Raw genomic sequence first — 16,207 nt, 5'->3', positions numbered from 1 at the left:
CGAGGTGAAAAAAAAACAATGGGGAAAAATCGTGGAAAAACTGCAAGCAGCTGATAAGGAAATGCAGCCCCAGCGAGGGAGAACCAGGTGACGAACATGAATTGTTTGCCAGGATTTTGTCCTCCCTTTTCAATTTGCCTTCCTCTATGAAACATCTGAGGGAGTAATCCCTGAGCTTCATTCCAGTTCCCCCAGTCTGACATGGAAATCGCCATCCTCCTCCCTCACACCCTTTGGCATTGTCGATGGAAGCTGCTTGCACCATTAAACAGCTACTTAATATGGATGACCAAAGCTCACCCAGCAACCCAGAAACCTCCCACTCAGACTGCCAACAGAAAAACAAGACACTGAGCCGCAACGCTGCAGCAGAGGATGTGAAAACACCAAAGTCCTGTAAGAACACAGCTCGGTTTAACTCCTGTTTGTCTGCATGACGATGTGAGCTGAGTCAGTGGCAGGGAAACAATTCTGAAAGTAAACAAACTGAGCATTTATGTTGCTATAGCTGCTGACAAACTTGTTTATGTCAGTCACACAACTTTGCAGAACTCGTGTTGTGCAAAGATTGTAGTGACCGTTTATACTGTAAACTGACTGATGACTTAACTGCTAAAATGCTACTCATGTTAATGTTTGTTAGCTGCATTTCGTGTCTTTGCACAATTTATTTATTGACTACTTTTTACAAAGCTGTTTTCACTCTGACATAAGCTACAATAGTTTCTCGGCCTTTAGGGCCTGGTCACACATTTGAATGCAGGCAAATGTCAAAGTTCATCCAAATTGAACTCGTAGACTGCACTTTACAGGGAAAATTTGGCAGCAATATTGATAGACAACCCAGCAACCAATGCAGAGTTTACACATGTGTTTTGATAGAGGTAGCAAAGCTAACCTTAAAGACTGGTTTATACTCGCTGTTGGATCAGCTGGAGGCAAGAGGCTGTGAACAGGTCCGTCTCTGAACTATGGAAAAACCTAAGCAACCCTTTAGTCAAAGCAAAGACATACGTAAACCCCCCCCCCCCCCCCGAAGTGTTGAGGTCACAGTTGGGTTAGCGATGACCAGACCGTCAAGCACAACCTCGGCTTTATCAGTGCAGAAGTGGACGTGGTTTGATTTGTGCTTCTGTGCATTCAGTCTTATTGAAAAGACTAAGTGATCACAAAGAGTCCTACTGTGCACATGCTGAAGTGTCAGTAAATGTAAATGTGTTGATGCCATAAATTTCAATTGCCCAATAGAAAAACCACTGAAGAATCTGTTGGGTTTATAGATTTCTGCCATGACTGAGGTTTCACTGCTCTTAACACTGGTGTGACCAGGGTTTTAGAGCCCTGAAGCGAGTACCAGCTCCGTCACTGAACGTTGAATATGGGTGTTAGCTTGAATTCACCGTCTGTTACTATGTATAACCCCCCCCCCCACCACCACTCCTGTCGGTGCCGGGCTGTGTAAGAAAGCTCCAGGGTATCGTGAGAAACTCTTAGTCGATCTGTGGCAAACATAGCAGCACTTTAAACAATGTGTCACATAGACAGTGTGTGCCCCCCCCCCCCCCCCCCCCCCCCGGGGGGGACACGGTGGCGGGAGAGGCTAAATTCATTAACCAGCACAACTGCTGTGTAATTAACTTGTGCACTGTAGGCGTAAAGCAGACATACACCACGAGCAGGCCACACAAAACAAATGACCATTGTTCCCAAGGTCCAATACTTGATAAAAAAAAAGTTGCTTGCGTCCCAATAATACATCATTTGTCAAATGCAGAATTTGGGAAAGCCTTTCAAAAGTCTGTATAAACTGGAAGACCATAATCATGTTGTCTTGGTGCTTGTCAACTGGCATTTAGAAATCCCTGCCCCGTGCTAAATTTCTGACCTTTACTATTTCCCCCCAGGCGCCCGCTCTGCTACAAGTTCCTGGAGTCGTTTCTAAACTGCGAAGTCAAAGTCACGCTGTGAACCCCGTGTCGTGACCTCCATTTACTTTCCAGAGAAGACTCACTTGGCTTCAGTGGTTAAGAGGTCCAATTAGAGAGTGGCTGTTTGTGTTCCTCAAGTTTGATTTTAAATTTTTGCCACCACGGGACCCGTGAGTGCGCCGGCTCGATGCCAGAGCAGCCGCACCGCCACAGCGCCGCCGGCCGAAACGTCTCCTCCGAGTCATCATTAGTCCACCGGCCGTCTCTTAAAATTGAGAAGTGTGTCAAAGGCTTGGTTAAGCACCTCCCGCGCCGAGCACAATCCTGGATGTGACAGGATGTGTCTGTCTTGTATTATTTTTCAGGTCACAACTGTGCCGCTCGATGACAAACAACCAGAGGAATTCTAATTCGGGCAAGAGTGACAGTGGTGAATAGTGGGGAGGGGGCACGACCCAATATTAATGATGCTCGCTCCGACTATAGCCCCAGGATTCCACGTCAAGCTTAACTAATGTGCAATTAAGCTTCAGACTGGGAGAAAATCACCTTGTAAAAACATTTGTCAAGTGAGCTGTTTTTCTGTTCTGGGGTTGCTAATTAACAAGGGGATGGGAAGAGCGGTCGGTTTGTGTATGTATTTACATATACATGAAGAAAATAAATATGTGCACTGTTAGGGGAGGGCATTACAAAATCCCCTTCATACGTCTCTATTAGACAACACTGACATGTAGTCCCTATCATTAAGCCATAATAGTTTACTTTACAGCTCATGAACTACAGTATCAACAAATTAAGCCCACTGATAGTGCTGGCTGCCAAGTGAAGCATTGTGGCGGAGGGGGAGGCCGGGCGGGAGGGGTGGGAGACGGACTGGGGGGGAAGGGAGGGAGGAGAATGCAAGGCTTTATTGTGTCTGTCACATTAAACGATATTGCAGCCACACTCAGAGTAATGAAGACCACTTCTAAAGTCATTTAAAAGTCAAATCATCACTGTCTGTGAATTTCAATGATGTATAATAGAGCGAGCATGCCGGAGGCTTGAGGAGAGGGTGTAAGAGAGAGAGAGAGAGAGAGAGAGAGGAGGGAGTCAGGGCAGTGGGAGTCAGGAGTCAGGAAGTTGCCACCCTCTCGAAGGACAGGGAGGTGATAGATAAAACGATGAGGCTGGAGATGCTGCACGGCTCGAGGGAGCGGAGTGCAAATGCAGGACTACGCTTTGTGTGGGCCCGAGCGTTTTAGCAAGCTCTGACATGCTATATAAAACAGTGTGCGGTGTGTGTGTGTGTGTGTGTGTGTGTGTGTGTGTGTGTGTGTGTGTGTGTGTGTGTGTGTGTGTGTTTGTGTGTTTGTGTGTGTGTGTGTGTTTGTGTGTGTTTGTGTTTTCCAGCAGGTGAATGAGGCCGAGGTGGTGGACATGAAGGTGGAGGACTCCCATGTGTGGGTTCTTGAAGAGGAGCCCATCGTTAACCCGGACTTCCTCCTTGACTCCAAGATCTGGGAGATTTGCCAGAATCTGCCCATCCACTGGATCCATCCCTCCCCTCTGAGCGGTGAGAGCAGGGGGCACCTGTGCCTCTAAACGCAGACTATTAACACCCTCGCTGGAGGGCACCCCCACCGGCCGGCCGCAGGTCCGCCGAGGCTGCATGATTTCCCGACCATATGAGCATCCCGCCTGTGTTTCTGTCTCTGTGTGTTGAGAAAGTTGAGAGACTGATGGTCAGTGAAGAAAAAAGCATTCAGTTAAAAGCATCACTAACACAGTGTGAAGTAAAAGTTCAGGTCAGCAGAATGTACTGAAACATCTCATGATGCAGTTTGAGGCTATAAACAATTAGATAATTATCCTCAATTTGTTTAAACTATACATGGAGCTAACTTTAAGTAATTATGATTATATTATGATTATCTTATCTTTCTCACTTCAAAACAATACACACCTTCCTATAGTATAAATTAATTAGCTACTGAATCCTGTCTGTTTTTCTCAAATCACACTTTTAAAGCAGCTGTTACTAATGTTTTTAAAATCATAAATGTATAATTTGACAATATAAAAACAATGTGATAAAGGGATCATAGTGATGAACACACAGAGAATCATTACATTAATTTAGTTTAGTTTTATTATTTATCTCACCGGTCTGCAATGTTTTGCTTCGGTCGATTATAATTTTTAAGTTGTCACAGGATGCCAGGCTCAGCTAATCCTAGCTTAGCATCAAACTGCAGGTAGCGTTAGATCTGTAACATAATTGGAGCATTGAACATGTAAAAGTCTGATATTTCCCTCTGGAGTTGTGGAGGAGACCAAAACAGAGCTAAACTTCCATTAATGTTGTTCCATGACTGTTGGTTGTGAAGTTAAGTAACTGTTTTCTGATGAGATGTAGGTGTTTTTTAAAGAAGTTATTCCAGTTTAAAAAAAAGAGAGAATAAGGAATTGGTGCTTTTCGACAAACTTAAAGGAAAACTTTTCTTAGGACTGAAAAATAGAGAGGAATGAGGAATGAGAGGATTTTGGGGATTTTTGCATCGTGTTCAAAAAAGTGAAATGTTAATCTCCACCGACCGAGTGGAATAAAAGGAAAATATTTCTCTTTGAAATGTAGAAGAGTGAAGGTATATCTGTGTCTTCAGTAAATTAGAACTACCTAATTCTACTTAACTACAGTAGTTGAGTAAATGTAATAAGTTACATTTACTAATTAGGTTTGGGTTGTGTGATGTGTGTGCAGCAGGTTCATTCTTTGACGGAATGTTGGAGCGAATTCAGCGTATTTCTCTTTAATGAGAATCTACAAGCTTTCTCATTTTAACATCACACAAGAGGAATAAAAAAAACAGTTGCAAGCCCATAAACATTTCTCTTTCTTCTGTGTTCAGACGATGAGATGGAAAATGTGGACACGCCCGACGCCGAGGTCACAGGCCAGCGCTTCGCCCGGGACGTCCTGGACCACCCTGCCGTCAACGACTATGTGAGTGCAGGACCCTCTGTGCTTCGTCACCCCCCCCCCCCCCCCCCCCCCCCCCCCCCCCGCAGCACCAGATACAGTAGAGCGACTTCAATCAGTCCCGGCTCTGCCACAACTCTGGCTGCATATAAATTGCTCACTAATTGATGTTAAAACTGACTTTGTGCACCAGAGGGCAGAGCAATTGCTCTATATATCTATTTAAGTAAGGCCAGTTCATTGAAGACTCCCTTTATGTCTCTCCATTAATTGAGAGGAATATCCAGCCTTTCAAAGGAACCAACTTGTGCCTTACAGCAGCCGTTAGAGCCTTTTTTCACTTCCCCCCCCTTTTTCTTTTTTTGTTGAGGCGGTAGAACGCACTTCACAAAGACGCTCTCAAGGTCACTCACTGCAGCACAGACAAGTTATTTAGAAGGTTTTAATTATCAAAACCTGTAAAATGAGCCGAAAGTCCTGGTGGCGTGTTTTGGTGTCGTGCGTGTAAACCCCTCGGTATTGTGTGATTAATTATCCCTGACGGAGGGACAATCACATAAAGCCGCACTTTACGCAGGAGTTGTGCTCCTCAGCGACACGAGCAGTTGCACGGTAAAGATACCACGACCGAACGCGTCCTGCACAGACATCCCACGCACAAGCACGTACACACACACACACACGCGACACTTACAGGTGAATAGCCTCTAACGCTAAATTCAAGGATAATGAGTCGGCTCCGGTCTGCGAGAGACATGCAGAGGAATGAGACGTCCTTTAATGTTGACATTTATCAGACCCGTCTCAGAGACACCTCCCGCTCAACTCCTCGATTTCCCCTCAGCTGCTCCGTCCTCTCCCTCGTCGTGTGCACCATGCAATTAAAACATACCAGAGGATGAAAAACCTGGCTCCCCCTTTTTGAAACGCTCTGCCTCTATATCAGCTGAGTAATGCATACCGCTGCAATCCATCCCAGCCACACATCCAGGCGGTGTTTGTGGGTCCGGCGATAACAAAGGCCTTTGTGGCCAAGCGGAGGGCAGGCAGCAGTCTGTAATTGGGAGTCTGAACTCTGGCCGGTGCCAGTAGGACGGCACACGTGTTAGCCAAACCTCAGCTCATGTAAATGTGACGGCACACACGGGCTGCTGCTCACACTTTCCCTGTCATCCCACATCCTCCCTGATAGCACACGCACACACACACACACACACACACACACACACACTCACAAACACACACACACACACACACTCACAAACACACACACACGTAGACCCATTAAAAACCCGCCCTCCCTTCATCTGCATTTCTTAATTCTGAATTTCAAAGTCACGCCTCCATATGGTGCTCGCTCACGAAGCGGCACCATCATTCGAGTCCTTGTGACAGGGGCTGACAGATATATGAAGCTGACCTTTGCCACAGCTGCCATGTCAGGGTGCCGGGTCTATCAAAGGTGGCCCTGGAAATTTCAAACTGAATAACTACCATGTGACACGGCTGACACGATGGCGCCACTGTCCTTGACTCATATAGCGGGGCTGGGTTTCCAATACGAGTTAACCCCCGCACACATACACATGTTAACAGAGTGCGACTTCCTGCCTGCATGTAGGTGTTGGTGTCGTGTGAAGCATTCTCACAAACCTGTGGGAGAAATGTTCAGGGTCGCACTTCGTTCAGAGCGGAGGTGCTAAAAGCTGAAGGACTCAAATCCGTGAATGCAGGAGCTGTTTGTGCCTCCGGAGGCATCTTCACACTCAAGCTAAAGCTCCTTATCACGGTGGTAGAGCAGCAGAGTTTACTGAAGTACACGACTATCTCCTTATTCAATTATGTCCCATTTCATTGTCATTCCTGCTCAGTGTAGAGCAGCGAAGCCAGATGGAAATCTGAGATCAGGACATGAAGCAGAGCATTTCATGTGAGCCACTGTCCTGTGTGTCTAGAGAGAAAGGAAAAAAACCTGTTTGAATACAAAGCAGTGTAGGAAATGTTATCGCTACAGTTTGGATCCCAGAATGAACGTGATGAGCTCTGCTACCAGATTTAATAACACAAGCAGGCATGTGCTTCAGGCTCATGAAAAGCGGTGATCAGCGTGTGTGAAATAACACCAACAAGTGTGGAGATTAGAGGAGTCGTGCTTTGATTCGTTACATCTTATTGAGCGCCTGACGCGGGGCTTCTACTTTGCCGACTCATTCATATCCAGAGCCTCACATTATGCGCGGGGGCGTCTGTGCGTGCGCGGCCGTGTTTGCATGTGCACACGTGAGCCGGGCTGTGTGATGAAATCAGATGCAGCGAGGAGGTAATGGCTTTTTGCTCTTCATTAATGCTGCTTGTTTGTGAGTGACTGCCTCAGATTTCCCAAGGTGAACCGTTCTTATCACCGCGGCGTCCCACTGGAGACGGCAGCTCAGAGCCGGAGTGATGAATATGGAGCCTCCGTTTTAAAAGGATAGCTCTGATTAATTGTCTTTAAGGTACAATGCTGCCCATTGGCTGTTTGTTCCCGATAAACACTGCGTCATTTGAATAAAGAATTTTTTCTCATTTTCCGCGGCTCCAGATTCGGCGACGTCCCGGTTCGGGCTGCGAGGAGCAGATAAGATTATCGTCGGTCCATTGACAGCTTTCGTGTTGTTTCCATAACAGATTGTTGCCTGGGAGCTGATGACCTGAAACTTGACTGGAACAATAAATCATTAAAAGCCTACCTGTGCTTGTCATAGTAATAAATCAAACCCCGGCTCTCCCAGATAGCATCTGTCCCTCCCTCCCCATGTGTTTCAAGTATGTTTCCCGAGTGTGTAATTTTACTCAATACATCATAACATCAAATGCATGTGGTTACTTGTTGTCATGCATGTGGTAGATGTGTTGTTTTGTGGATACATACAGAAAACAAATACTAAGCAGTAGAAAAGCAGCTGACTTATAGAGTAAAAGCAAGAAAACCCCCAATTCCCATCCTAGTGTAGCAGGGGACGAGGGGGGACTCAGCCATGTGCTCCTGCGGGTCCTGTCCTCTTAAACAATTCCCACACATTTTCTTTTCCCCACAGTGGATGTGTTTTGTTCTGCACCGCTGCGTGGAGCTGAGTCATTGTGAGCGCTGGCAGAGAACTGTGCCAGTTTGTTCTCGGATGTGAAGTCAGCACCGGGCCGTCGTCTCCTGGAGCCGAGCAGTTTAACGAGACAGTGCGGGATTGTCTCCGAGGATTCATTCACTAAAAAGAGATTGAAATGTGGTCAACTGCTCGCTGAGGGCAGCGGCTGCCTCCGCTCGCGCCGCCGAATTAAGTGGCACTCCTCCGAACCCCTATTTCGGGGGGTTGCTCTTGATCAAAGACGTGGCACTCAGCCCCCCCCCCCCCCCCCCCCCCACCGTGAGTCTACGAGGGCATGAACCAACCGGCACAATGGAAAAATCCGAGGGCCATTAATTCTACCCAATTTACCTTTCGTTTAGGTTTCATCTGGCCTCTCGATAAATTCAGAGGCAGCCAGCGAGAGCAAATGAAAGAATCCTTGTTAGCCGATCATTACTCTGCTAATTGCTTCAGGAATGTGCCGTGCACTTAAAGTCAAGGTCAGTGGGAGGACGCCGGGGCGTGGGGAGGTGGAGTTTGAATGCCCTGTCGGAGGAGGGGCGGCCGTTTTTGGTGCCGAGCGAGGGCTCTGGTCAAGGAAGGAGGTCAGAGATGAAAGAGAGAGAGTAATTATGCTCGTAACTACAACATTAGACCTGCTTTGACTGAATACAGCTCCTGAGCAGAGGCAGTGAATGCTGGATTCAGGGATGAGGCATTGTGCGGCTGCCAGTCGTGCTACCTCCGCTATAATAGAAAGGTCAAGGGTGTTATATCATGTTTTATGCTCCTCCAGCTCAAATCACGCTCGCCCATTCTCCCCGCTATCTCAATCTCTGTGTCACAGTCGTCGAGCAGGACGCGGCTTTTGCATTTTCACAGACATCTCTTCTGATCTTTTCCTTCTTGCTTGGGTTTTATGTATATTGTGCTGACACACAGCCAGAGCAGCCTCATCAATCCCCCCCCCCTCCCCCTCCTCCTCCTCCTCCTCCTCCTCCTCCTCGTCTTCTTCCTGCCCTTGCCTGTGGAGGACTGACATTTGTCATGTGTGAAATGGTAACCCTGCCCCTGCCCCTGTGTCCTCTGCAGAGAGAAGTCGGCTTGGAGCTGGAGAACCACCTGGACGACAACGGCTACTGCTGCCAGCACTGTCGCCGTGGTTACCGCTTCTGCCGCCGCTACTACGAGCCACTGGGCGGCTTCAACCAGTGGCCCTACTACTACCAGGGGGGGCGGGTCATCTGTCAGATTGTCATGCCGTGCAACTGGTGGATCGCCCGTATGCTGGGCCGGGTCTGAGGATGTGGGGGGGGGGGGGGCGGGCGCCGTCTGGGATTTTAAACTGTTTGTGTCGTTTGGAAGGTGCAAATTTCTCCTCTTTGACAAAGGTACCAGACCACTGGGACCAGAGCCGCCCATCGCACACGATTATTATCCAATCTGAAAGTGGGGCCCATCGAGCATTAGTCAGTCTAAAGCGTCTAAAAGGCAATTTAAGTGTTTTAGGGAAGGTCTGTGGTTGTTTACAGCTGTCTCCTCTTCTCTGCTTATCTACCTGTTTGGTCTGCTCGCTGGTTGATTCTGGTCAATCGGTGTAATTTGCTTTAGAAGGCGTCACCTTGAACCAATCTGCTCTAAGACTCTCTGTCTTCCCTCTGTTGTGCTTCATGTTTTATTCTATAGGATGTTTTCTACATATTCTGCAGTGTATCACCATGTACATACAGCACAACTATATATATTAAACATAGTGTGCGGTGCTTTCATATAAGACATTAAACTCATTTTTTGTGATATGTTTTATTCTTTACTCTTGCTATTCCTCTGTTTACCCACCACTAGATACACACAAATAATAAAGTTGTGACAGTAACTTGCTGAGTTCACGCGGCACTTCCTCGCCGCACGCTCCAATCGTGTTATAAATTATGTAAAACTTAGATACAATGTGACACCGGGTACAAAAACATAATATTATACTCGTAAAATATGAGAAAAATATATTAAACGTGTCAAACATGAGATAAAATCAAGAAAAAAGTAGATAAAAAAAAAGAAACAATACTTGACCAAGCCTGCATCATTATAATTCTGTTCCCTCTCCTCTGTTCCTGGTCTCATGTTACACTGCACACGGAGGTACAGTATGATTAAATGTGCACAGACCTCAGTTGTCTTCTTTGATGCACTCACTCTGTTGTTTGTCCTCCGTTGTGTTTCCATGCTTTACCTCGTGAGTCTGTTTCTCCTCTGCCGAGACCGTTTACGTCTCTACCACCACATCTCAATCTGTCGCGCCGGGAAAAAAACCACTCATATCTGTAACTAACAGATAAGCAGGTGAGGAGGACGTGTGTAACTGATGCTGTGTCATCATAGGGAGACGCGTAAATGCCCGAGAGTATTCGAGCCAGATATTCAGAAGTTAAGACAACAACAACAAAAATGGAGCGCTGCTGTCAAATGCTGCTTTTGTTTCTATCTCTCTCCGGATTTTCATTCCTGCTAAAACTTTACATATGAATCATCTCAGTTGTCGTGTGAAACAATGACACAAACTTGTTGCCCCCGAGTGTTCGTGTGTATTTGAATCTGACTCATGTGATCGCATGAGTCAGATAGAAAAAGACAAATGTTTTCGCCCCCGCTCATTAGCAAACGTATGTTAAAAAAGAAAACATTGATTTAATTGTTTACATTTAATAACCTGAGACTCTCTTGTCTCTAATGCATAACAATGCTTTGTGTACAGTGATAAGGAAGCATCTCGCCTGCTGAGTAAACCTGGAGGACGACTGGTGTTGGTTCAGTGTGATAATAATGTCGGTAATATCAATAATATTTGGCAGAGAATTAGATTTTGGGTGAAACATATTAGCGTATGTAAATGTTTTATGGATGTGCTCATAAATGGAGTTCAGCCTTCGCCCATATTGTTATTTTTTAAATCAATAATGCCAACGGCCCCAAGCAACATGTCAAGTAAAAAAAATAGTGGCATGAGTTAACAAATGCAATAATTGCAAACATGCCTCAAATAAACTGACAAGTGCGCTGCAAAGCCCCGGAGGCAGTTCTAAAAAGTTCATGATAATCAGTGTTTATAGAATTGTAGAATTTCTTATTATTTCTCACATCAGAAAGTCCTGTGTTTATTAAAAAGGATGCAGTCAGCGTGTCGCTCTGTTGATGCCGAGCTCCCGCACACCGAAACATTTGGAAATAGTGTAAAGTGTTAGTTGTCTATCTGCCGAGGTCTCTGCGGACTCCGAGGACTCTTTTGTGTAGTTGTGAGAGTAAATTGCAGTGGAAGCCCTGAGAGTGGCTCTGAAAGGGGATGGCTCACCCTGACTGGAGTGGCTGATACAGATATTACCGCCGGTTCCCTGAGAGCTCCTCATGCCTGTTGGGATAAAAAGTCCAGCATTAAGCATGAAAGTCAAACTTTGAAAGCACAGTCGTGTCACAATTAAAAATCACCGCGGAGTCGACCCAGAAAGATGCTGGGTGGTGTTGAGGCTGCCACTGGCACGAGCACAGAGGGGCCTCAAAGAGGGGCATCCTCCGGTGTGCCTCCTGGAGAGAAGGTGCCCTTTTTCTGGGTTTCATAAATAAATAAATAAATAAATTTGTTTTTGCACAGAGCCAGCCCTGCCTGCAAATGAAACATTTTAAGTCAAAATCTAAAGTTTACGATTTCAGGTCAGGAGATCAGTGGTCCTGGGCGAGGCCCTCCCTCCATCCTGCCCCCTGCCTCCATACTGCTTCCTTTCCAAGGACAGACATCCATTCCAGAAGATGTGCGGAATATTGAGTCCAGGAGTTTGGCTTTCACATATGAAGAACACAGCAGGAGATTGTGCCGGTCAGTAGACGTCCGGGGATAATGTCTGAAAAATGCCAAGTTTACCTCTGGAACATGCGAGAGGCCGGAACTGACGTATGAATCCTACTGAGCAAATCAGTTCTCTTTGTTCAGAGCACACAGTCACCCCAAAACTCTTGAATCTCATCTCACTTTTTCCAATTCGACGTCTCCGTTGGCATCTTCTGCATTAATTCTTTTGGGGGTTTTCTTTTCAGTTTTGCGTCCGTTGTGTGTTATCAACATTTTCCAGCTGCATTCTCACATGGTCTCATTTGAATGTTTTCAGATATTATATAACGGGGCTGCCAGGAAAAGTTCAGGAAACTTTCAGGAGAAACTGACTCGGACATTCTTCTTCTCACATACATCCTCTCCAGAAAAGTTTTGGGTCTGGACCTCGGTGTTTGTGTCTGAAAGCAGCCGCAGCGTGATGAGTGGACATCGTGTGACCAAAATCTAATCATTTCACTCTTACATCGATATTGATGAGGAATTTGACAGTGATTGGCAACGAGGTCCAGTCTATTTGCTGGAACTAATCCTCAGATTAAATGAGTGTTACGTGAGGGCCTTTACCAGTAATTTGAAAATCAATGTAATGTGCTGCAGATCTATTTGTCCCTTTAAGATCAGGCATGTTGACCGGGCTCCTCTGGTGTCTATTTGTACGTACAAGCTAATGGACTTTAGCAATAACTGCATAATGTTGATTGTAGGTTCCTCATAACTGATCTTAATAACCCCTCATTCTACTGGACTGTGATCAGAGGGGGGGGGGGGGGGGGGTCGTAGATCACCATCAGTGACAGCCCTGCGACAGGCCCCCTCCCTCTGCTGTGACAGGAAGGCTGAGCAGATTCATGGTTGTGAAAAATGAACAGTGTATCTAAGTCCTTGGGAGGGGGGGGGAGTCGTAGTTGTCAGAGTCGCCTCAGCAAAGGAGCAAATGCATCCCCCCCATTATTTAGTTTGGGGGGGGGGGGCATACTTTCTCTTCTAATGTCTCTGGCGCCACTTTTAGTCTTTACAAAGATGAACTTAGCGTCAAGCGGTTTTCAAACGATTCTGTTTGAGATTGTGTAGAAAAAGATGATCTGCTGTTCACGTCCTGATTGTTCACTCCAGACTAATATCACAACCACTACACCAGGTGCCTGCTGGGAGAATAAGCACCACTGGAGCCTGCGCGTGAAATAAATAGGTGCGTGGCCTTAGCAGACGGTTGTAGCGAGGCCGTTTCTTTTTACCCAAACTGTTCGCAGTGCGATGTTGCAGATTTTGAAAACGGCCTTGTGGACGTGGAGTGCCGCCGCCATCAGGTGTAATTATCCAAATCATATTGTGACGAGTACTAAGGTCGATTCATTTATATGAAATATTTGTCCTCGTTTCACCGTGAAGACCGGCTGCAGCCTGCGACCCGCTACTTTTTCAGACTTCATAATATTTTTAGACACGGAATTTCAAATATGAAATATCTGCTCTTATAATAACTATTTCCTGCCCTTATCCACCCAATTATGTACTTATGTTGATGCGTTCTGGGTTTTCATACCACTCTCAGTCTAACAACCCCCAGACCCAACACCAATTATATATCTCTTCAGAAGAAGAAGTAATGGTTGTTTTATTACATCTGCAAAGGAGGTTATGTTTTCAGCCCGGTCTGTGTCTGCAAGATTGCACAAAAACTAGAGGACAGATTGTCACGATACCTATTGGAAGGATGCATTATGGGTCAAGGAAGAATCCATTTAATATTGGTCAAGATCCAGATCAGGTGACAGATCCCATAGTAACATTGTGAGAATGACATTTTACCACCGTATTCGTTGATTTCTCAGAGAATAGCTGATTTGGTTCAAATTCAAATAAATATCCAGATCTAGTGAATTTACGTGTGGTTTCATAAGGGGACTGTTGGACCTTGGTGGAGGTTTGCACTCTATACAGGTACATAGAGCAATGGAAAGCTTTGCATACATAGGATGGTGAACCTAGACAATGTATGCTAGTAAAAACAATGATTAATCTTAATACATTAAGCAGTTAATAATGTAGCTTGTATTGCAAACATACTCATTCCAAGGATATCTTCATTAATCTTAATGCCTTTTTAAAATTGAGCCTCTCTATCATCCTCCACAGGTCCGTGCTGCTGCACATGTGTGACAGAACAAATTGTATCACACGCATGTTAAAAAGAACGTCCATGTCTTGGTACCCAATACACAAATCTCCAGAGGTCATTGAAAGCACCTTGAGGACAAAAGTCGAATGGAATCTACAGCACATAAAAGAAGCTGCCGTTATCCACGCGGTTTGCAGCCGGAGTTCATGGTTTGTTTCCCCTATTCACAGTCTCACGTGATGCAATAAAAAGAAGAAGTAATATTTAGCTGATTAGTTTATTCAAAGGGATCTTTGATGGATTCTTTTAAAGAGTGTGAGGACCCAAATGTGAAATTCCAAGTCAGAGATTTTTTTTCCTTCTGAGAATGCAAAACCCTGAACTGCTCAAAATCAAATCATCTTTGATTATTAATGTCTGGCTTTTTAAAAACCCATCCATCCACATAAAAAGGAAGTTTATTTGCATTCCTCCAATGGATGAAGTGGTTCAATACTGTCTACATTAGATATGAAGCAAATCTGCCAGAGTGATCTACTCTCTTCTAGGCTGAGTGAAAGAATATATCATTTCAGATGAAGCCCTGCACGATCGTCCACATGCATTTTACCCACTGTCGGGGGAAATCCCCCCTCCAGCACTTGTTTATCGTGGTTTTGATGAGAAGAGGAACGACTGCTCTACAGGATAAACACCGAATCGGAGCAGATACCGGGTTCAGCACCGTTCAGAGGGTTTCGCCTACCAGGGCTGAAGAATGGTGACCATATCATCGAAGTGAATTAATTTCATTTGTTGCTAAACCAAAAATACACAGGGGGGACTTCACACCCGGCTGCTTATTTTCATTTCAAACAATCATGCTTTCTTTTATAGATCCATGAGTTGCTATTCTGGGTGGGAGGAGAGTGAAAAGCAATGCACGAGGAGTGTCTGTATTTAGATGAGTGACCTGAAGAGATAGTTCTCTCCACTGCAGACGGAAGCTCGGGCCCTGCTGGAGGACGCATGTACTACCAGTGCCATCTAGTGTGCAGAGAGGAGCACTGCTGCAATATCAGAACCAGATATTGTTGCAATTTCACATTTTCTGTCTTTCTTTGTTAATGCATATTTTAAAAGCAGGCTGCATCTCCCATCCTTAAATACATTCACTCATCGAGATAGCGCTCACGTACTGAAGGCGTCTGTTTGAATGTGAGCTCGGCTGCAGGTGGTCAGGTGAACATGCTGCATAAATGCTGCAGTGGCCGAGAGACTGCAGTCATCGACTCCCCTTTCCTCTGGAATGCTGCAGTCAGTCTGGTGACCTGATGGTTAAATAAGCTCTCCCTGTACTGTTCCTGCCACAGGCTGCAGGCACAATAATGTCAGCCGTCATACTTCAACTGGTCCCACTGAGAGAGGCAGCGTGGCACAGCAGTAAACACTCGCGCTGTGTCAGTGGCTGCAGGCGACACAGAAATAGTCCTCCTCTCCCCGGACCTGGCTCCCGCTCCGTCTTCAGGGTCTCTGACTCACTAACCAAAGGAGACGTAGCAGCTGTTAGTAGCCTTTCATTATTTTAGTAATCCATAACAACCTGCGCTTACCATATGGCAGGCGATCGATGAGCGTCTGAAGTGAAAAAGCTGAGGGTCTGTTCAGATGTAATGGAGGGTTGTTTGTTGCTGAATGTGGAGCCGGAGCAATGATTTCAGACTCATGTGAAACTATTTTCCCATCTGCATAAAACTCGGGAGGATGTTTGTAGAGGAGCGAAGAGGCTGGCCTGGTTTTTTCTTCATGTGTGTGTGTGTATAACCCTATGGCAAGAATGGATTGTGTGGTACACAGCTGTGCAAGTGGGTGTAGACGGAGCTAGGCACAGTAGGCAATCCCTGCTGCCAGACAGCTTCCTCAACCACCACTAACCCCCCTCCTCTACCCTGAACACACACACACACACACACACTGAACATATCCTCTAAAAGGGAATCAATCCAAGTCAGCCGAAACCTCTCAACTTGCAAACAACAGCCTAAACACACGCACACACTCTTGTCTCCCAGTGAGCTGCGATGGACTCAGCTGTCTTCAGCTCTGGCGATGTCAGTCACATCATGCTGCTGGATTCACAGCAGCTGGAGGAGTGTTGCTCTTAAGTACAGTCCAATCAGTCTTTGGCCTGATAATGGCTTCATTATCCAGCTTCCCGCTTTTTCTTTC

General features: G+C 45.9%; 1 protein-coding gene across 2 annotated transcripts in view; it reads left to right on the top strand.

Moving 5' to 3' along the window:
- The window catches only part of tnmd (tenomodulin), a 45,056-nt gene extending 35,262 nt beyond the window's left edge, over positions 1-9,794 (top strand). Inside the window, exons 5-7 of one of the 2 annotated variants that reach the window (XM_053428266.1) lie at positions 3,327-3,486; positions 4,823-4,917; positions 9,090-9,794. In XM_053428266.1, the coding sequence (XP_053284241.1) occupies positions 3,327-3,486; positions 4,823-4,917; positions 9,090-9,299 (465 nt within the window). In that variant the 3' untranslated portion in view covers positions 9,300-9,794. Of the gene's footprint in view, positions 1-3,323; positions 3,487-4,822; positions 4,918-9,089 lie in introns of both variants that reach the window. The other variant, XM_053428265.1, reaches the window with a different exon arrangement.
- Positions 9,795-16,207: the final 6,413 nt, after the last annotated feature.

Source organism: Pleuronectes platessa, chromosome 8, assembly GCF_947347685.1.
Source record: "Pleuronectes platessa chromosome 8, fPlePla1.1, whole genome shotgun sequence".
Taxonomy (NCBI): domain Eukaryota; kingdom Metazoa; phylum Chordata; class Actinopteri; order Pleuronectiformes; family Pleuronectidae; genus Pleuronectes; species Pleuronectes platessa.
The sequence above is the reverse complement of the archived record's forward strand: the minus strand, read 5'-3'. Positions and strand labels throughout refer to the sequence as shown.